The 21,987-nt window shown below is 38.3% G+C and overlaps 1 protein-coding gene across 1 annotated transcript; it reads left to right on the forward strand.

Annotated features, from left to right (window-relative positions):
• Window positions 1-2,549: 2,549 nt before the first annotated feature.
• LOC106484786 (P2R1A-PPP2R2A-interacting phosphatase regulator 1) lies at window positions 2,550-20,703 on the forward strand. The gene is made up of 10 exons (XM_013943054.2): window positions 2,550-2,849; window positions 6,302-6,380; window positions 11,930-11,986; window positions 14,063-14,106; window positions 14,192-14,246; window positions 14,685-14,777; window positions 15,334-15,422; window positions 16,086-16,150; window positions 17,222-17,318; window positions 18,549-20,703. The coding sequence occupies exons 1-10, from the start codon at window positions 2,734-2,736 to the stop codon at window positions 18,706-18,708; spliced, it is 855 nt and encodes a 284-aa protein (XP_013798508.2). The 5' UTR covers window positions 2,550-2,733; the 3' UTR covers window positions 18,709-20,703.
• Window positions 20,704-21,987: the final 1,284 nt, after the last annotated feature.

Genomic DNA, 21,987 nt, shown 5'->3' on the forward strand with positions numbered 1-21,987 from the left:
TCTGAGTTTTAATACAGAACCTGCACCATTCTCTTTGTTAAGTATTTCAGCACAAGCATTTCATATGGCAGCTGGACACCACCCAAGAGGCAATTCAACTGACAATATCTAGCAAAACAGCTAGCCCTGAAGGGAATGGATGTTGACTTTGTTAATGCAAAAGCCACCTGCAAAATGTGACTACATCACCAAGCTATTATGTGGATTTTGGTTTTTGTTATTATTGCAGAGCTATTGTATTATGTCCTTGTTGCCACAGACGGCAAAAAAATTCAAATGCTATGTTCCAGGATACCACTCGGAAAGAAGCCAACACCATTCAAAACGTGGCAGAGAGTTCAAAAACATTTGCTCCATGGACAGCAACTTTGCAGTGCCAGACTCCATCACATCAGCTTGCTACCTGACCAGGGGTTTACTAGAACCAAGAGAACCTTAATGGGAATGTGTATATATAAGAGAAAGCGGGGAATGTCAGGGTTACTGTCAAAAGCCCTGGGGGTCAGTGCTAAGAGGAGGAGGACTAATGAGGCAGAGAAAAGGGGAAGTGGCTGAGGGAGAGCTGTGCTAGGGAACAGAATGAGGTGAAAGATGAAAATGAGGAAATCAAACCCAAAAAGCTGGGTGCAGAAACTGGGCAAATGGCCATGGGAACAGGGATTAAGAAAGGAGGAAATATGTTAAACAGAGCCCTGGGAGGATATGGGTGAAGGAAGGAGATTCAGGGTGGAGAAATAGAGTGGGGAGAAAGGGGATAGAGGGGTAAAGTGATGCAGAGGGACTGGTGGGCATGAAGAGCCATGGCCTGGGAGTCAAAGCAGGGACTATTTGATAAAATCAGGGAAATATCTCAGTGGATTAAATACACATTGCCAAACAAAGTTACAAAACACCATTTCTCCCCAGCCTTAAATAAATTACTAAGTGTGGAACCTGTAAAAAAACTGTTTCTACTATCTATAATCTACCTTTCTTCTCCAGTTATTTTTGTTCTGAAAGACTGTCTGGAATACTCACCTGGACTGTAAACTGAAGCAGAGATGTCTGAGCCTGCAGAGAACCACCAACCGTATTTCTGAGAATTGACAATGGCTTCATTCATCTTGGCAAAGTATTAACTCAGATGCTTAGTTATGGATATTTAAATGTCAGCATTTTGGTGCTTAGCAAGAGAGTACTTATGAACATATTTTTAGACACCTGCAATATTTACATCTGAATTTCATATGACTAATATAAGCAGAGCTTAGTTTGAAACATAGTTTGGAATGAAGAAACTCATTCCTCCCTTTCCCCTCATTGCTCTCTACACACATTGAGACACACAAATATCCAAGCGGTGTAATTCAGAAACATGAGTAAAGCTACCAATAAAATAAGCTTATTTTTCTCCTGAAAAAAATACTGTTAAACTTACTAAACCTAGAAGACACAGCAGAAGTAAAAACTGCAAAGATACTGTATGTAGAAACGCACTTCCTAATCAATGGCAAATACAATGAGCTGTTTGTACCTCCACCAGATGTACAGGGAAACGAATGAAAACCCACACTACAACCGTAACTAGTTAGAACAGTACATGGCAACAGTTGAGTATAGACATTAGTATATAAGATAGTGAGTGCACAAGGGTATAATTGCTTTCCACATGAACTGATCTTTAGATAGGGCTTGACAAAAATTACTATGGCATAGAAAATTAAGTGTGCAGATGTCTTCTATAGCATTGAGTATTTGCACCTCACAGTGGAGCTCATCACGGCTGATCTCAGCGAGGGGGTCTAGGCCAAGCCTCTTGCTCGGGCTCTCCCACAGACAGCAGAAGGGCTGGCACCCCACAGAGGTCTCACTCAGGGCCAGGCACCCCTGGGCGGGCCTGTGAGTTAATTTTTAAGTTTTTCAGGCCAAAGACCACTGCTTTGAGTTGCGGCTGTACATCTCTGAGCATAAAGGAGCCCTGCTCCTGGTGGACCTCCTTGTGACCCACGGTGGCAGCCCCTGCAAAGAGGTGACGCCAGGACCTGCAGAGCGGGGCCTGTAGCCTGGTCACCTCAGGGGTAGAGCACTGCCTCTTCGGATCCGTTCTAAGTCTCCCTCTTTTTTTTATTATTTTTTTGTTCTCGGCTGAGAGGCTCCCTGTGAAGAGCAGCACTTATTCCTGCACCCAACCCCTACACCCGGCTGGTCACAGCCCAGGCAGGAGCAGAGAGATCCGGAGGGTCGGACGGCACTATGGCCAACACCGCCCCAACGGCCGCGCGTGGGGGGGGGGGGGGAAGAGGCGCCGAGGCGCTCTGCGCATGCGCCCTGCCGGCTCGGGCCCGCCGTGCAGGGGCTCCCCGCGGCGCATGCGCGCTGGGGGGCGGTGGGCGCGCGGGGTGCTGTGGGTGTCCGGCCCGAGGCGTCGCTCCCCTCAGGCGGCGGCGGCGGCAGCGGTGCGCGCGCGCGCGGGAGCTCGGCGGGCGGGCGGGCGGCGACAGCGGCTGGGGGAAGGGGCCGCCCGCGGGCCGCCCCCGGCATGGGGCGCTGCTGGGGCCGCCCCCCTCGCCGGGCCCGCCGCGCCCCCGGACGCTGCCTGCGGCGCCGCCCGCGGGGCCTGTAGGGGCGGCCGCGCCTCGCCGCGCCTCGCCGGGGAAGCGGCGGCATGAGGAGCCGCTGCGGCCGCCGGCAGTGAATGGGCGTCGCGGCGGAGCGGGAGGAGCCGGAGCCGGGGCTGGGGCCGCCGCCGCCGCGATGGCTCAGGAGAAAATGGAGCTGGACCTGGAGCTGCCGCCGGGGAGCGCCGCGGCGGCGAGCGACGGGGGCGGGCTGAGGCGGTCGAACAGCGCCCCCCTCATCCACGGGCTCAGGTGAGCGCCGCCCCGACGGCGCCGCGGGGTCCCGCTGCGCTGCCTTGCCCGCCCCCCGCGTGTCTCTGTTGAAGCTTTAATCTCCCACATAAGGGGCGAGGTGCGAGGCCTTGACCAGCGCCCTGAGCGATGAGGGGCCTAGGTGAGGTCTCCTCGTCAGTGCGGAGTGACTCGAAGCCTGGGCACCCTCCGCTTTCATTAAAGCGCGTTGCTCGTTTTCATCCTGCTCTGCCGTCTCGCTGCGTAGCTGAGATAAGCGCTCTAACGGTGCGTAGCGTCCGAGTTGTGGCCGTAATTATAGATGAAGTAGCACCTCTCTCTAATTTCTGTGATGGTTTAAATTTGTCAAAGAACATTCACTGTATTATGTAAGGTTAGTACAGTAAATGTCTTCAGAAGAACTAGGCTAATTCAGTGAGGAACATTGTTGGATGGGACCCTGAAAGACACCTGAGTTGCACTTTTAGGTTATGTATAAAACAGTGTGTCAGTTGTTCTGTGAATTGTTCAGGATGATGTTGGTTTTGTTAGTGGGGAGCATATAACACTTGGAGGAACGCATGGGGCTGTGTAGGCAGTTTTGCCTGGATATCGCCGTCAGCGTGGTGGCGACTGGTATTTGCAGGGTGGGCTGGATGTTTGGTCCAGGCCTAGCTCTCTTCAGCTGTTAGGGCGGCGATGGTGGCAGTCCCAGGCAAGGACTAGGAGGAAAGATCTCAGATATGCTTGGTCTGTGTATGGTCTTGTGTTTGGGTGAGTTCAGAACTCGGAAGTCCTATTTCTTGCCTCTTCTGGGTTGTCATAAAGTCGGGAGGTGCCCCCACATCTGCCGCCATCCGTGGTGCGGCTAACATCTAACTTCAAGGTGGTCTATGTGCTGCTACTTGTGGTATGCCTACCACAGTCTGGGAGAGGATAAAGATATGAAAATTTTGTAAAACTTAGTGTAATGCATGATAAGTACTTACTTTTTTTTTATTAAATGTAATGTTTCTGTAAGGATCTAGATATCAAGTGATGAATAAATCTCATAAATCCTTTGTTCAAAAATAGCTAATATTTCATGACAGTTTAGAGAAAATATTAATTCTTGCCTCTTATGTCATGATTTAATGGTAAGTAAATGTATTTGCAATTTTTTTTATGTAACTAATGAAACATCTATCTTTTTATATATTTCCATGGCATATAGAACTTTTGTGTATAGTAGTTGTTCAGCAGGGAGATTTCCAAGCAGGTAAATTAATTATGTAGCTGAGACACAGACATTTTTCATCACCTCCTCAGCCCTATAACTTTTTTCTTATGAACTAGGAGACCCTTGGCTTTTTTTTTTTAAACATCCTATAACCATGCTGTAAACAAATTTTGTTCAGGCTCTGAGCAGGGAGGAGAAGGGTAAGCCTCAGCTCTTACCTTGAAACTGTGCATATAACGGGTGTTTATACAAATTAAACAGGAATCCCATTAAACTAATTTCAGGTGTTTGCAGTGGTTTGCTTGTTACTTAGGATTTTTCCAGCTGTTTTTGAAAGATTGCAGCTCTTGGCGAGAAACTTCAATTTTTCCCAGAATGGCTTTGTAGGGTAAATGGAAACAAAAGCTTCTGCTCTTGGACAGCTTGCTTTTTCTACTCTGCCACTGCCTGCTCTCTTGGTTTCTTCGTTAACAGATTTAATAAGAAGCTTTGGGAATGGGTTGCTTGGAACCAGAGAACATTTTTAGGTGAAATATTTTAGATCATGGAATTTACTTTTCACAAAAGTTTCAATTCCTGTTTTCATGCTGAATCGAAATGATTTTTAATGGGAACCATCAGAATTTTTTGTGAAAAGTGAGTTTGAGATCTGACCAGCTCTGGTGTTTTTGCACGGGAGATTGAAGGTAAGGATACTTGTAGGATTTTTTTCTCTCCCTCTTTTCTTTTCCAGTTAGCACTGAATATTAGACTTGGCCTATGATAAAGGATTAGGGTATCTTTCAAACCTGTTTTCTCCATTCAAAACCTGGATTTCAGAATGTGCTGTTTAAGCCATATGTTGTGTACAACTACATATATACTAAAAAGAAGCTGTAACTGTTGGCCTCAGCCAGTAAATCTCATCTCTCGACTTCAGACCATGGACCCTTAAATTTCTCCTGTTCCAGCTCCTATCAAATCACAACTGTTTGATCTCTTGGAGATATAACCTGAATGAAACTTTTTTGAAGTTGTGAGTGATGTCTATTCACCTGTACTTGATATTTTAGAAAAAGGGGTCAATGCATTCATCTTGGTGGAAAAACACCATGCTTCTAGTAATGGCTAGAACTGTTTTGGATGAGTTTATATAGGCTTTGTATTTCTGAGGTAACCTTTTTTGTTACCTTTTATCTAGCTGTAAGTTTAAAAAAAAAAAAAAAATCTAAAACATGCATGCCTAACTGGTGCATTTTAAACTGGAGGATTCTGTTTATGATGTGTTTTTAAAGTACATCTAATGAAATTTAGTTTGATTAATAGCCTTTAGAACAAGCTAATACTATTGGTCAGGTTAGTTTTAAGAAATAATATTTTGTATAGTGCTTTTGTTCATCTGAGGCTAGCAGTTGAGACAAAGATATAACCCAGTGACTTTTTGTAATTTGGATCTAATTATGATCTTACGTTAGGATATGTGTGCCTGTGCAGATCCTCAATGATTTTTAGGCACAGAGATTGCAGGATTGTGGCTCTGAATTTTAATTCTAATGACCATAAAAATTTATTTGATTTCTGTAGTCTTGTTCATTAAGGACAGATCAACAGCTGTTGATAATACCAGTTATGACAGGATGATGACTTACTTTAGGAGTCAATAGAACTCAATGTTTCCTTGAAAAAAGGAGACCATGTTGTATCAAATAAATAATGTTGTTTTAAATGGATATGTTCCTTCCTGATTAGAGATGTGACTGTGGTCAAAAGTCTTAGGGCTTTCAAAACTGGATTTGCAGTATGTTTAATTTAACCTCTGCTAAAAAAAATCATAACATATTAAATGTTCTTAACAATCACGTTTGTTGAAGTACTGTATTTTTGATTCTACTGGCTTTGAAGCTGCTTTCAATTACTTATTATATGCTATTTACAAATTTATTCTGTTGAATGACTTGGTTGAAGCAATAGGCAGTCTGTAGCCATTCCAGACTTAATAAATTCCCACAGAAATGATCAGTCTTAACAATTGTGCAGTTACTCTGATGACTCAGTATGATTAATCAGCATCATTAAGTGAAGTAGCTGGGACTTGGGGTAAGATTTGTTTTCGGCTCTTGGCCAGCAAACTGAAAGAATACTTTCATACCTATTTCTCAAATGCTTTGCCTTGAAATGCTAGCTGTCTTAGAATTTGAAACTGAGATTATATTAAGAAGTACTTTTTGACGGGGAGGAAATGGCTCTTGCGTTTGACAAGTGTTTCTTTTCACAGTGATAATTCACAGGTGTTCCAGGCTAACGTTTTGCGAACCCGCAGGAACAGTACAACAGTTATGAATCGTCATAGTCTGGTAAGAAAACGATTAGACCAACCATATTAGGCCCAAAGCAGAAGTGTGCAAACAGGATTAAAGAAAAAAAGGAGACTGTAGGCTATGAAACTAATACTGCGTGTTTTCAGAAACAAGGCTCTAGACTGTGACATTAATATGCTGTAGCTATAGTGAAATGCTATTTACAGACCATTTGGCCTTGGAGAGCGCTTATATTTCATTGTGATCATAACTTTGTTTATAAAATGCAAGCAGATGTTCTAACATGGAATAAGAAAGACATTTTACAAAGAAAACTAATTACACAAGATGTACTGTTGTTCAGTAACTGAAGGGCTAATCATCTCTGTTTAAGGAAAAAAAAAAAAGTGATCGGGTTTTAGCTTGTCTTATCTTAATGCCAGAATAGACTGTTGTAATCACCTAGCTGACTGGTATAACGTAGGTCTTGGAAACTTGGTTCCATATCTCTCAAACATTCATTTGTAATTTCAACTTCTGTTGAAATGGAATTATTATTACAGCTCTCAAAATCTGTTTTTTTTTTTAAATATTAATCTAAAAGTATAGTGCTTCAACACAGAGAAAATATCGCTTTTCTTGTATTATAGCATCTTCTGAATAGTGGTGAAAAGGTGTGACTTTGATTTAGAACATCTGCGCAAGATAGCATGGAATGGTTTGCTAGCCCTTATAGAAAGGGGTAAGGTATGTGGGTAGTTACTTCCTCTAACCAAAAGGAATTTTTGGCCAGACTGTGACCTATAACCAGAAACTTAACTTTTCCCCTAAGACAGCCTTACGAAACAGATGCACACAGGGTAAGGAGCCAGCTGCATACAGTTCACTATTAGAGTTTTGGAAAAATTAGGACATGTTGGGGGGAGAGGATTAGTGTTAATTTTCTTTTAAGTATGGGAAACAAAATGATGCTACCGCATTGGTTTTCAGTGCATTCTGATTTGTAGATACCCATAATTTTTGCAGAGCTGGAGTCCCCTGTAGTGCTAATGGCAATTAGCCTGCTTTTTAGCTCCCTTTTGAAGATGCCTTAGAAATAATCTGTTAGCTCTATGTTAGTGGTTGAAGGCTACTGTTCTACTATCTTCTTGACTGATGCCCTGTAGCTATTTTTTTTTTTTTTTTAAATTAGGACATACATCTACTTCAGCAAAGACTTGCATCTATAATAGAATTGGAATACTTATGTAAAGGTTTGGAAAGACTGTTGGAAAAACCTTTCTTCTCCTCCTTTAGCATTTCTGCTGCTAAAAAAATTAAGCATAATGGAACAAATTATGGTAAAGAAATCTTAAACAACAGTCATCTTATTCATGCATTTTTCGGGTTGCAACATAGGATGCTTATGTTTATGCATATGGTCAGACTAAAGGAGAAACAAACAAAGGCGAAAGCTCAGTTTACTGGATTTCCTTCTTAAAGATCTTCAATTAATTGTTGGGGGAGAGGGGGAAGCTAATTTAGGGAGCATTGCCCCATTAAGGCCCAGGGTTTTGTTTTTGTTAACTTGTTGGGAACCAGGAACCCAGAGAGAGAGATGGTGTTGTTTTTTGGATTTTGTGATTTTCTTCTGAATATCGTCAACAGCAGATTGGAACTATTTTGACTCAGTGGCCAAGACGTGAAAAGATAAATGCAGTACTTGAGAACAAAAATTGTTTTACATCTAACAAAGGAATTTTCAGGACACTTTGCAGCTTACATTTAGCTTACATTTTTGGGTTGAGTTTTCGTGTCTGAAGTGGAAGCTTTTCAGGGATGGGAGTGTGGATGTCCAAAGCTACAAGACTGTAGTTCACAATCAAGAGGTTGAAAGTAGGGTAAGTCTCTTTTCCCTTCTTTCCTCTCCCTCCTCCATTCTCCTGCATGAAGAGCTCTTTCTTCATGCTTATCTTACACCTGGAGCGATGTGGGTCTCCTTTCTTCCTGCTGTTTCCCTTTAGACTCCAGGGGAGCACAGGTAAGAGACTCAAAGGAAGCACCAGCAGCCGTGAGGATTCACCCATCTGGCCTTGCAGAGATACAGTGCTTAGGCTTTTAATTCATAGGACTCAGAAGAATGGCTTAAAATGTGTGCAAAATCTATTTGAGAGAACATACTTTTATGTACTATGACCACAGTATAACTTCACATAAGATTTCCTGAAAGATCCAGTGAGCTCTGAAACTTTCTAGTGGAATGACTACTAGCTGTTAATGTTTTGTAGTTTAATTAGCTGATCATAAAGGAACATCTCTGAACCAGTGTTAACTTCTTGGGAAGATGTTCTCAAACCTTCATCTCACTTTATTAAGTTTATTATTATTTAGGTTTATTAAAAAGCATCCTGAAAGTTACCTCTCTTCCTTTCCATTGTTGACCAGGTGCTGATAAAACACAGCTTAAGTTTTACTGATGCTAAAAATGAATGTGGAACCCTACATCAGCACCTTGTCCACTTTGAAATAGCTTGGCTAATTCTTAGTGACTTTGAATTATGGTCTGGTTTATGGTTCTCTTAGGAAGGACGGGGAGGATGGAACTGGAAAGGAACCTGGAGATCATCTCATCATTCTACTGTCTTAAGCCAGGATCAGCTATAGCTAAACCATTTTTGGATGATTAACCTCTTCAGCATTAAGGACTCTAAGTAACTGCACCTGGTATTCTTGCTATAGTGAAGAAATAACTGTAGTTTTATGATGTTTGAGAAACTATTCTAGGGTGCTAGATGACATGAGTTTTGGTAGGTTTGATTTTACAACAGATGGATGATGAAGTGTACTTCAGAAACCACTATTTTTTTTGTAATTAGAAAAACAAGTCCAAGTTTTATTGCAGTGTAAACTAATAAGGAGGGAGAAAAGGTTCAGTAAGTGACAAACTTTGCTAACTTAGTATTGTAAATACAGCTAATGTTTTGTGCTATATTAAACTATGAAAAACACTTACTAACAGTTAGTAAAACTTAGTAAAAACTGATTAGTAGTTCTGTTTTCCTAATCTGTTGTGTTAACTCTTAAGGGAATAATGGAAGTTGATAAAATGCTTTGATAACTGAAGGTCATATTCTAGCTCCATATTCAGGGCTGTTGTGGCTGTCCCAGCTACTCAGCTGAATTCTAAAATATTCTTTTATTTTTTGAATAACTTCTCCAAGTCCCAGGCTCCAGCTCTTTTGTAATGATGATTGCAGGGGCAGCTCTGCCATTCTGACTATGTCTAAATCTGCAGTTTTTTGATACTAAATGTAACTGCCAAGGAAGGCTCAACTATGTTCAGTTATTCAGTGTTTATTTCCTCTCAGAAGTTACCAGGGGCATCTAATGAGTAAATGGTTTTCTTAAAGCAGAGCATTTTAGGCTGTGGTTAGATGCTCAGCTACTGTTTCAGCAAAAGTGGTTTGTTTGTTTGTTTTTAAAAGCTGAACTTGTTCCCTGTTGTGGTCCACTGTGTGGCCCCAGAAATGTGTGTGTTGGCAGAAGACAGGGGGCAGTGCAGGGAGGGAAATGGAAGGGTTTAGGTGCCAGGGGCAGGTGACTGCTTGGTTTGGCTCTGCAGCCAAACTGACATTTGTGAAACTTTACCCTCGGTGAGAAAGTTATTGCACCTATCTGACATACTGGAAGAGGGAGAGATGGGAAGGTGCTTCTCTTCCACGTGATATTCTAATAGTTTCTAATGTTTTCTATTAAGATTGTGCTCTCTTAAAAGATCTAGGATTTAAGTAGCATGATTTTAACAAATGAGTTTAATCTGCTTTAGCAGGTATCCTTTAAAAGCTGCTGAGGCTTCTGATAATTTATTTTCACAAGAATTAAATTAAAGGACTATTAGCAGGGAAAAGCATTTTTTGAGCATTGACAAAAGGATCATGACTTGTTGGAGATGGGCTGTAGGATCCTTGGAATTAATAGATTTAGTCAAATCTGTATTAGATCCTGTAGAGAAATACTTAACTGCTGTTTTCTGCTTTTTACTTTGCACTAGGCCCCACTAGTTTGGTATATATTTTATTAACATTAAACCTTAGAGTAGGTGGATCATATTTATAAAATATAAAGAGTGCATTTCTACTGTGCAGTGATGGAGTGAATGGGCAGGAATGTACTATTGTCCAGAGCCTTTTTTCTGCATGCAAATCAAAGTCAACTGAAAGTGTATGTTGGCTGTTACAGTTTGGAGGAATTTTTACTAGGTGCACAGGATTTTTGGAAGCTCAGTATAATAGTAAAGCTGATGTAAAGTGGACTTAAATAGCTAAACAAAATGTTATAACTGCTAGACTGTAGTAGTATATACTATGATGGCTAAGTTCTGACAAAAGCTTTGGACATTCTATGTGAGTGTGTGGTAGGCTAATATTTTTTGAAAGAAGAAAGGCTTTATGTATATGTGTGGGGGTGTATATAAATTTTTATATAAAAATATATTAAAATATATTTATTTGGAGGGAGGATTCTGGTTATATGACATGTTAATGATCTGTGATAACTTACCATGACTTTGTGTATAAGACAGAGATCTTTACATTCTCTGTGTCACTGATCAGAAGATGATGCAGTAAATAAGTGAATTAATGTTAATTCTCCGATTTCAGCATAATGAAGAGCTCTAGTAATGTTTTGTTTGAAGCTGACGAAGCCTCATATTGCATAATGATATGAATCTTTCTTATTGAGCACATGTCCATTTTACAAAGAGACCTTGTCATTTGGAGGGGTTGTCAGGCTTACAGAGGGGAAGAGGTTAGGTAAAACTGACTAAAGCTTTGAATTTTTGATCCCAGAATGGATTATGACAAATGTCAATTGATGGTTAAATGTTTGAGAGACAGGAAATATATGAAAGGAAATGATATTTTAACGACTTAATTTGGTTTTGAGTATGTAGTTTTAGATCATAATATTCCAGTGAGAAGATCTTCATGCAAAACTGACAAAATTAATAGAAAAGCAATTTTAGTGATACCATGTCTGATTTCATTTTCTATCACTTGAATTTGTGAAGCTGTTGAGAAACTTTAAGGAAGCTATTTAATTCTTTGCTAGCACCAAATTTTTGCTAGCTGAATTTTTTCATCTGTCAAAGTACTCATTTGTAGGCTGACAACAATCCAGAAATCTTTCTGCACGATGTGTGGTTTTGGCTTTGTGTTTTTTAAAGGATCTATTGGGGAGCCTTCTGGACTACTTAAGAACAGATTAAATGTTTATGCAGCCATATCTATTAAGGGTGGCAGCATGCTAGTTAAAAGTCAGTTCATTCTATAAAGAAGGCTCTGAGTTCTGGTAGCCTGGAACTGAAGTGAAAGGCAGATTGATATCCATTAGCATCTCTGAGCATGCAAAACAGTATGATATGGAAATACACATTATCATGTTCTTGTAAGTGCTTAATATGGTTTGTATGCTCTGTAGATGTTATAAAAGTTTATTTTCATTTGGGAGATTTTTTTTGAGATTGGGATAGTGTTTTAGAGTGGGTACTAACATCCTAACACCTTTCCCTCCCTTCTCCTGTGGTTTTTAAGAAGGTTTCAGTTGTATGTGGCTTTGTTTTGCAGTTTGTGCCATCATCTCCTGTTCGTATTCCTAGCAGCCGCCTTCATCAAATCAAACAGGTAAGCACATGTTCTAATTTTTTGGAAATAGTAAGTTGCTTACAGTGTATGTGGTTTTTTTTTTTCTTTTCCCATTAATGTGCAACGTCCTTCAAATGACTATTGATTTTTCTTTGAAACAGTAGTACAGAGTCTGCAGCAGTCTATCACTTCAAAGTGCTTTCAAAAGTAAAGGTTGTATCTGTTTTTAGAGTTCCAAATTTTATAAAAAGTAGAATGTATCTTATAGAAGGAAGATGATTTGAGTGGAAAGAGAAGACAAATCTTGAAACGGACATTTTAGTAAGGAAGCTTTTAATGTAAACCCCTAGGGTAAAGTTTCGCAAAGTTTTTGGCTGCAGTGCCAGCATAAATATTCAGGGCCAATGACAGCGTGTTCCTTGTGTTGGCACAAGAATTTGTGCAGCCAGAAAATGAACTGGATAAGGAAGCAATTTGGCTAAAAAAAAAATAGTTGAGACTTCTGGCTGGACTGTTTTTCATCTGTATAATTTTCTTATCCAGGTCACTGTACTTGTGCTGTTATAGCATGAGTGGAGGGGAAGGGCACAGGAGCAAATACCTTGGAAGGGAGAGGGGTGCGGCAAATATCTGAGTTGGCTTAAATAGCATTACCACCAAACAGATCACAGTCTGCAGACTCAAGTTTCAAAAACAGCAAACACAAACTTTTGTGGCTCTTCCATTTTATATGTTGACTTTTTGATAGTAGAATGCTTATAAAACTGGCTTGAAGACTGGCTTGAAGATGCTTGTTTTTTTGTTTTAACTCGCTAGTTTTCAAATGGATAGGCTTGTTTTCTTACTTTTCACTCTGTAAAATCAATTTATGCTTCAGCCAGCATTTTCAGGGTATGATGCCTGAAGTGGATTGTATGTGCTCTTGCTTCCCACCTCAGAGATTAAAGGTGCATAGCAATCCTGTAGAAAATAAATACTTGTTTTCACTATTATAAATAATTTACTGGGTTAAAGAGACTCTGAAACACTCAAGTCAGTTGGTGTGCTGTTTTTTTATTAATAAAAAAGTTTGGATTAATATGTAAATCCGATGAGAGCAAGGGGATGAACTCAGTGCTGTGCTTCTATTGCTATATTTATTACATGACGTAGTGTTTGATGTTTCAATTTTTTTCAAAATGCTTTGTATCATAATTATTCCATACACACATTTATTAAAGTGAACAATGACACCTCTTAATTTGTGTTTGATCATTAAATTCACAAATTGAAATTCTCTTTCCTGTATACTTATAGGCAGAGATGGGAACCATGTGTTGTACTTATGTTTTTTTTTCAAATCTTAGCAAACAATCATACAATTGAACTAACGTAGGAAGACTCTTCTTACATGTGATGCAGACAGTGAAACTAATTATTTAAACTTTTTTTCTTGAATTATTCCTTCACTGAACACACTGGATAGTACTCAGTTAGTTTTGAGAAATGGTTCATGCCTTAAGAGGGGATTGAATCAAATTTGTTTATACTTGCTGTTAATATTTAGTGTGTTTAATTTTATACCTTTGTTCCATTTTAGTAATATTTTATAGCTGTTTTAGAAAAATAACACTAAAATCCCAAGTTTATTACATATATACAATGCATTGTATACAAATGAGAGGCTGATAGTCTAGTTAGTTTCTAATACATAAAATAAGGTAAGAATCCAGTCATGCTTTTAAGGATTACCTGTGCTAGTTTCTATCCTCTTGAAGTGAGGAGCCGGGAGAAGAACAGTTTCTACTATGAAATGATTTTATGCAAGATTATATAAAGATGCGCTAGCATATGTAAAAGCTTTGGTCATGTTATTGCTCAGTTTTGTAACCATCTCTTGAATGGTGATAAAAATGAAAAAGCTACTTGAGAAACAACCAACTCCCTTAAGCAATGCTTTTTATGTGATGGTTTCTCTCTCCGTCTTTCCCTTCCTTTCCACCCCGTTGTTGTTACTTAAGATAGTTGAATTAAACTGACTCCATACCTGAATGAACTGAAGGTAAAGTTTTTCTGATTTGCTGTAGCAAACTTTTTTTTTTAAGTCTTTATTTTTCATCTGCTAATCTCTTTTAGGAAGAAGGAATGAATTTGATGAACAGAGAAGCAGTACGTGAAAGGTAAGCCTTAAGGCAAAGTATACTTCGTATACTTAATGAAATCTTTTATGGGCCTGGGACAACACATTTCTTTTCTTCTTTATAGAGAAGTGCAAGTAGCAATGCAGATGAGCCAGTCATGGGAGGAGAGCTTGAGCCTGGTAACGCATTCATGGTTTAATTTTTGTTTTCAGTATTAGGACACTAGAGACTTTCATGTCAACATTTTCCTATATAATTTGATCTAAAAATGATGGTGTTAATATATTGCTGCTTTTGATCAGCAGTGTTTCATACTAACAAGGCATAAAGTTATCAGTAGTTCAAGGATATAAGTGGGTTTCTTGGGGTGATATTTAAAAAGAAAATTGCATGGATATCTGCCTGTCCAAATTTTTTTCCATTTTCTGATACTCAGCAAATAATGTTTAAGGCTTTTTTGTTACATGTAATATATGTCCTCATAAGTGTCCACATAAAAAAAATGATAAATATGAATGAGGATAACTTTGGAATCTTATTTAATTCAAAACAAAACAGTCCTTTTTTACATTAAAATACTTGCTCATAAGATTATTATTTATATGTACTATTTACAGAGTGACAATGATTTTGAAAAATTGTCATCACCAAAGCAAGTAGACTTTGTCCCAGTTTCTCCAGCTCCTTCACCTACCAGAGGAATAGGGAAGGTAAGCAAAACGTAGTAATAAAGGTTTTCTCTTGAATCGTGCTGAATAAATTAAACCAAATTAACAGCAAAAGATGAAGCTGCCTTCTCCTTTCTACTTCAGCTGCAAGCAAGAAACTAGAGAGTAAAACAAAAAAACTAAAATCCAGAAACAGAAGACTGCAGTTAGCAGTTGCATATCTTGTGGATGTGAATCTCTGGGAGGTGTTTGACTGTTAACCTGTTGTTAATGTTCTTTATTTGCTTTTCCCTTGGAGAAAGAGGAGGGGGCATACGTTCTTATTTTTATAAACTAGTCTGTTTAATCAGACTATGGCAAAATAAATGCTTCTCAACTTGCATGTATTCTACATGAAAATGAAATCTGTCCAACTTTTTCTAGATTTTTTTTTTTTTTCTCCTTAACCAAAAGTGGTATCTCAATATACCTAGCCAGATTGGCTGGTTGCTTTAAATTGACAGTGGGTTGTTTATTTGCCTGTAATTAGGCCCAGTTGTTACTATATGGGTATAATACAGTGTTTGTACATAAATAACTCAAACTGTTTTGCTCTCAGCAATGCTTCTCACCATCTTTGCAAAGTTTGGTGAGTAGTAGTGGATTACCTCCAAGTCCTAGCCCAAGTCCAACAAGGCGATTTTCAAGGTAAGTACCAGCCTCTGTTAATAATAGGAAGTTGGCATAGCTTGTTCACACTAGGCTTTTGAAATCTCAAAATTTGTTATATACATAATTAAAATTGATTTCAGATCACAAATATCACTTTTTATATTCATCTAAACTTCACATTTTACAACGCCCCAAGTATTTGTTAAAATCCTCATGTCTTAACATCAGGAAGCTGGGCTGCATTTCAGGCTCTGATTTTGCAGTGTAGTCTGTTGCTCTTATTCACACATTAAATAATTGAATTATAAGGAAAAAATGGATTTAGGGGATTGTTAGGCATTCTGGCTTCAGTTGTACTGGATATTGTTTTGAGTGATGTGGGCGCACAATTGAATTTGATCAAGCCATAACAGTTCAGCGAAGTACAGCCTGTTAACTGAGATGTGGTTGGTACCTAATGTGAGCTTTTGGACTGTCCCGGTTGTGAAACAATGTGACTTAACTACTTCTTTTAAGGTCTATGCTGCTTTGTCTGTTTTTCTTCAAAAAAATTATTTTGAATAGGCTGTTTTAATGCCTGTGTTTTTAGCATTTTCTTTTTAGTAGTTTAAGTTATCTGAACATCTTTTGATTCTTTACTTGTTTTGGGGCTTCTTATGTTAATGACGATACATCAGTATAGCATCTGCCTTCTTTTAGCAGGAGAAGCCAGAGTCCTATTAATTGCATTCGACCAAGTGTTCTTGGGTCAATAAAAAGAAAAGGTACAGTATTTATTTCTGACTACTGTAATAGGCCAGGTTGTTAATTTAATAGTAATTCATATAGCTTGCTTCCTCATTCTATTCATTTGGCTGATACTATAAGAATGACTAGAAATAGAGAGTATTACCAGTGATCAAATATATGGAATTGTTTGTAGTGATAAAACAGAAAAATCGATGAACTAGTATTTACTATTTGGTAAAACTATAATAATTATTCTGTCCTAATGCCTCTCCATTGCTGTAATAATATGCATCTGATAAACTAATGTAACCTGTTTAATGAAAGAAGAAATATAACTATTGGTATACTTAATTTCACAAACAGAAATTTGTGAAAGTCCTGGCTAACTGAAGTGCACAAATACTGTGGGTTTAAAATCACAGTTGTACAACACAAGCTGATTTGAGAACCTGATAGACACTTTATAACTTTATTTGGAAATTGAAGAAAAATGCAGGGATAAAGAAACAAGTCCCACTTTGACTTATTTTGTTGCATCTGTTTTTAAATGCATCTGCATACTTCACCTTTGTAACAGAACTCTTCTGGCTCTGAGACAGGTTTTAAAATACTTTTATCTGAGTGTTGCCATAGCCTATTTAAGTATGTGTCTGTCCATCCTTTTCTAGTATATTTGGAATTCACATTCAGTATATGTTTAGTGATAATCCTGGACCTTGTTTTAATTGACTGCAAGATGAAAACAAGCTTTCCTTATTCTCCTCTTCTCTACTTTGAGGGAGCTAGTCAGTGCACTAATTAGCTGAATAAACTGAAACAAAAAAATTATTCTCTACTACTGAATAGGCATCTGATAGGTAATTCCTCAGTATCTAATACCTCAATTCACAACTTTAAACTCTCCCAGTGCTTGGACTAAAAGGTTTCCAAGAAATACTCTTAAAATTTCAGCATGAAACATCTATGTTTTAAATTTAAAATAACACTCAATAGATTGTAATAAGTTTGAACCTCTATTTGGTTTGTTCTGTGGAAATACACTGAAAATAGATTTAGCTTAAATGAGGATTAATTATTTTTTTTATCACCCCGTATCTCTTATTAAGGTGTAACAGAGATGGAAGATCATCCAAAAAGATTATTCCAAGGATCCACCAGCATGCTTACCCCTGAAGTTTCACATCAGGCAGACCTTGGGGGATGGTAAATACTGTGCTATTGTGTGAAATTCATCAAGGGCACTAATATATATTTATTTATTTATTTATCTATCTATCTATCTAGCAGTGAGCATGTTTGAAGCTGTATTTTTTTTGTTATTAATACAAGCATCCTGTATTTTTGAAACACTGAAAGTATTACAGTAAATAGGCAATAACATTCACTACAATTTTAGAATTTCCAGGGCTGACAATCTTCTGTTAATGTGCTTTATGTATGTGGGAGTTAAGCATGTTTAGGAAAAGATACATCATGGCTGGCTATTTTTTGGAGTCTAGTTTCAAGTTGCAATCAAACGCGAGTGTTAATGCTCTGTGTTGGTTTTTTTATGCTTCTTGTTCTTAGTCACATGAGAAAATGAGTCCATGTCTGACCCTCCCTGCTGAGAGGAGATAAAAAGTACTACATACAAAATTATAATGACTTAAAATAGTGAGGGATTTTGCTTTAGTGTTTTAGTCAAGAGGGTAATAACACATAGGGTGTGCACACACAAAATTATCGAGCCAGAGTTGTTTACGGTATGTCTGTCCTTTCTGCCTCCCAGTTAAAGCACATAGCTGTGTGTAAGCTTTTAGCCCATTGCAATAGTAATAGTAAAATGGAAGTGTTAAAGATACTTTAAAAGCATACTTTTTTGCTCATCCTAATCACAGTAGGCATAGCAGTGTAGGTTCAGTTGCTGCATCTCGGTTTAGGAGAGGATAATTTTTAACAGCACTTAAATGCTATCACTAAGTGATAGAACACCTACAGTTAATTTTGTGTCTTGTGAAATAAGCAGCAAGTGGTAAAGAAGTTTATATAATTTATCTTTGAGCCTCCTCAGAAAAGAGGCATCTGGGTATGTAGAGATGCTAGGCTGGGACCAATAGAAGATGGGATTTTTTGAAGCACTGAAAGTATTACAGTAAATAGGCAATAACATTCACTACAATTTTAGAATTTCCAGGGTCTGCTTGATGTGTCCAGTATGTAGACTATTTCTGGGTGAGCTGAGGGAGCAAATTAGCAGAATGTTATCCGTCTGTTTGGAAGTGTCTGTAAAGCATATTATTACAAATTTATTTCAAATTGTAGGGCTTACTGTTTCTTCAGGGATGTACATTTATTTTTAGAATGGTTTTATAGTGAATGGAAGGCAGTATTTGAGATGTTTCAGGAAAAACTAAGTACCTCATTTCTCCTATCTTGATATCACTCTGTTTTCAGTCTGTCGTCACATGGTCTTGATGACAATAGGAGCAGCGCAGGCTCTTCCTGTGACTCACCAGCTGAGGTTGGCACCAACACAGACTCTCCAGTCTCTCTTTCTGACTCCAGATCTCCATTTTTACCAGTAGATTTTACAGCTAAGTTACCTATTAATTAAGAAACATAAGTCTGCTTAATGGACACCAAGAAACATCTGGAAATTGATAAGACTTTCTATTGTGTGTAACTGCATTCTTTATGTGATTGTTCCTCATAGGAACTTCCAGAAATGTCATTATTTCTAGAAAACTTCCAGAATAGTTCCTTGAGGAAGAATTCACGTTTCTAGTAATTTGTATGACATTTACTAAAATACAGTAAGCATTTGAATTACAAATATATTTGCTAACATCAGTATACAAGCTGTTGATTTACAATGGATTTTGTCTCATTGGTGTAAGTTACAAATATTATATGTACATTCTGCTTGTAGAAGCCTTGGCTTTCCAACAGCCTGTCCTCAGGCTGTGTCCTCACTAATATAAAGTGGTGCTGATGTAGTAACAGATAACTTTCGTGTTTGTCCTCAATCTGAAACCAATGAAGCATCTTTCTAATTTATGTTTTTATTCCCTGAGTGTTAGATATTTTTTTTTGTTCTTGAAATGAAAGTGAGAATATTGGAAAAAATTTGATTTTTGTGTTCTCTGATGATTGGCTGTTAATCAATTCTGTATTATAATTAGATATGAAAAGAACAAGTTGATGAATTGTCATCTTATTTTTATATGTTGGATTTTATTCATGATCATGACTGCTGTTGTAACTAAATCCAAATTTGGTGTGGAGCATTCTTTGGGGGTTTGGGGAGCTTTTTGGTTTCTTTTCCCCATTTGATGATGTATTAGAGTGGTAGATGCTCTGTTAAAGGTCTTTTAATAGAGGAAAAAATAGTAGCAATATTTGGAACAATACACTAAATCCTGAGATTTTAGTATTTAATGCTTCAGAAGTGCATTATTTTAACAAACAGTATTCATCTTCATATATGACTTCTGTTGGGAAAAAAAAAGTGAGGGGCCTTGAATGCTTTTATACAGGCTGAAGTGATCAAATATGAACATTTAACTGCAGATTCCTGCAGTGTTTAATCTCTTGATGTCACTTCCTCAACTTAATGGCATCAAGTTATTTCTGCTGATATAAACTTCAAATGGTGAGTAGAGCCTACAGTTTAGTAATCTGATATGGGTTCTTGTACTATATTTGAAAAGTCAGTGGGTTGAGGCATCCTGATCTTAACCCTGAAATTCCCAAGACAGGAGGAAAAAATCTGCAAACCACCATAGACAGCTGTTTCAAATTTTCCAGTGGCAACTTCATTTTGGTTGTTGACTCCTGTTGTACAACTGAACTTCCCTCCAGCTGGGGCCTCATTTGTATGTGTGTATACATTTGTACTATGTGGTCTCTCCCGCATGGTTAATAATGAAGCAAAATATTTTATTTTTAAACACTAAGACTTTGTAATGTATAATAAAGTGAGAAAAGAATAGAAACTTCTTGAAGTGGAAGAGAAGCCTGTTCTGAACTCTGCTGTGAAAAACTCACATGGATGAAGCTTTGATTGACAGCAGCTATCAAAGGTAGAAATGGAAGATGTAGAGTGTGAAGACCTGGTGACCTGAGGACCAATGACCAGTTTCAGCATATCCTTATTACAGAAATAAAATAGAATCTATTTAATAGTTTTACTCAGATCAAGTAAAATATGACATGGTTTACGTCTGCTTTTATTCCTCCTAAATTATTGTAACAGTCAACTTCCATGTTGCAGGGTGGTGTTTTTTTAATTCAAACTGTCCTTCATCCCTGTGGTGGATGGACAAGCTTGTGTTTAATATCTGTTTGCTTTCTGTTATGACATAGTTTAGTTTTGCAATGTCAGATATGTGCCAAAGACTTACTGTGTGTTCACTCTTTCATGGTGAGGGCAAGACTGATTTTTTTTTTTTTTTTTAATCTTGCTTATTTGTTAAGAATGAACCTCCTCATATCTGTTCTGGTCTGTTAAAGATGCATCAGTAGCGTGTGGGTCAACTTGTCTCTTTTCTGTTGAATATTTATACTATTTTTCAAATAAGTGCCAATAAATGGAAAAAAGTAAATGTGATCTGCTATTTCTGCACTTTGTTAGAGTGGTAACCACAATCTTGCTTTCATTTGTGATTAAATGTTTTTGTTCTTCTTGAATGAAAGTATTTATTGTAACCCACTTCACCCTTTTAAGTTGGCCCTAAGTGCATTTAAGTTGGCCCTAAAATCTACAGCACTTTTTTTTTTTAGTGCAATGCTATCTTAAAGTTCTGTGACAACTCTAGGAAAACCCAATAACAAAAATTGAGTATTTTCAAAAGACACTGTTGCACTTTTACCTTACCTATTTCTAGCTAAGTGTGTCCCTAGTGTATGCCCAGAGGAAGTTGTGGTGAAATAGTTTGGAAGCTAGAAGCTGTGGCTCGCTAGTGGACAGCACTGGGTCTCTTGCCTTTCAGGGAGAAGTGGGGAGGTCTCTGTGGTTTGCATTAACAGAGCAATTAATGCTGTTGGGGCAAAGAGAGAAATAGCTGTCTTCAGTCATTCTTTTCCCTGTTTTAGCAAAACAGCAATCACTTTAAACTTGTAGAAAAAGTTATCTTAATATCTTGTCCATCCGTGTCATCAACTAGCTGCAGCTTTGGAATCAGGAGACATGTCTAGTTTTTTCCATTGAAATAAAGATTAAATTTAGGAACCAAATTATGCTGCAAAATATATATCTGGACTTGGGGAATTAGAATGCTATACAGTACACATAATCAACCCTGAACACACATCAACTCATAAGCTATTAGTGTTACCTATATTTTGCTAATTCCCCATTTACGCATGAACAATGTATATTGGATCTCAGCTTGAATAGTGTCATAGTTGCAAGATTATTGCACACTGTTCCCTAACTGATCTAGGTGTCTATGCCTTTGTTCCCATTCGGCAAAGAAATGTGCAGCTTTCTTGTCTCGGTCTGTTTTGGAGCTATTATAATCCTATATATAAACTTTTTGTTCTACAACTCTTTAGGGACATGCACCTGTTTCTCTCCAGGATTCTGTAGCCGTGGAGTTAGGGTGGCTGTGAAAGAAGTAAAACTACTGTCCTCTTGAATGTCACCCTTCTGAACTTGTGCTTGCGACCAGCTTTTGATTGGTCTGTTTGAAAACTATGCTGTAGGTTTTGTTGGCAGCCAAGTCAGGTCTTGGGCCAGTGTGTCTTCCTTGGCAACTGATAGGTGTTTTTCTTCCTTCCACCTTCTCCAGAATGACATAGTTGCCTAGAGAACATCAATAACCGTGCCAGTGCTCAGGGGGACTGTATTTTTGGAATGAACGCTTTAGCGGTTGCTGCATTTAGCAGAGGA

The sequence above is a fragment of the Apteryx mantelli genome, chromosome 13 (assembly GCF_036417845.1).
Source record: "Apteryx mantelli isolate bAptMan1 chromosome 13, bAptMan1.hap1, whole genome shotgun sequence".
NCBI lineage: Eukaryota > Metazoa > Chordata > Aves > Apterygiformes > Apterygidae > Apteryx > Apteryx mantelli.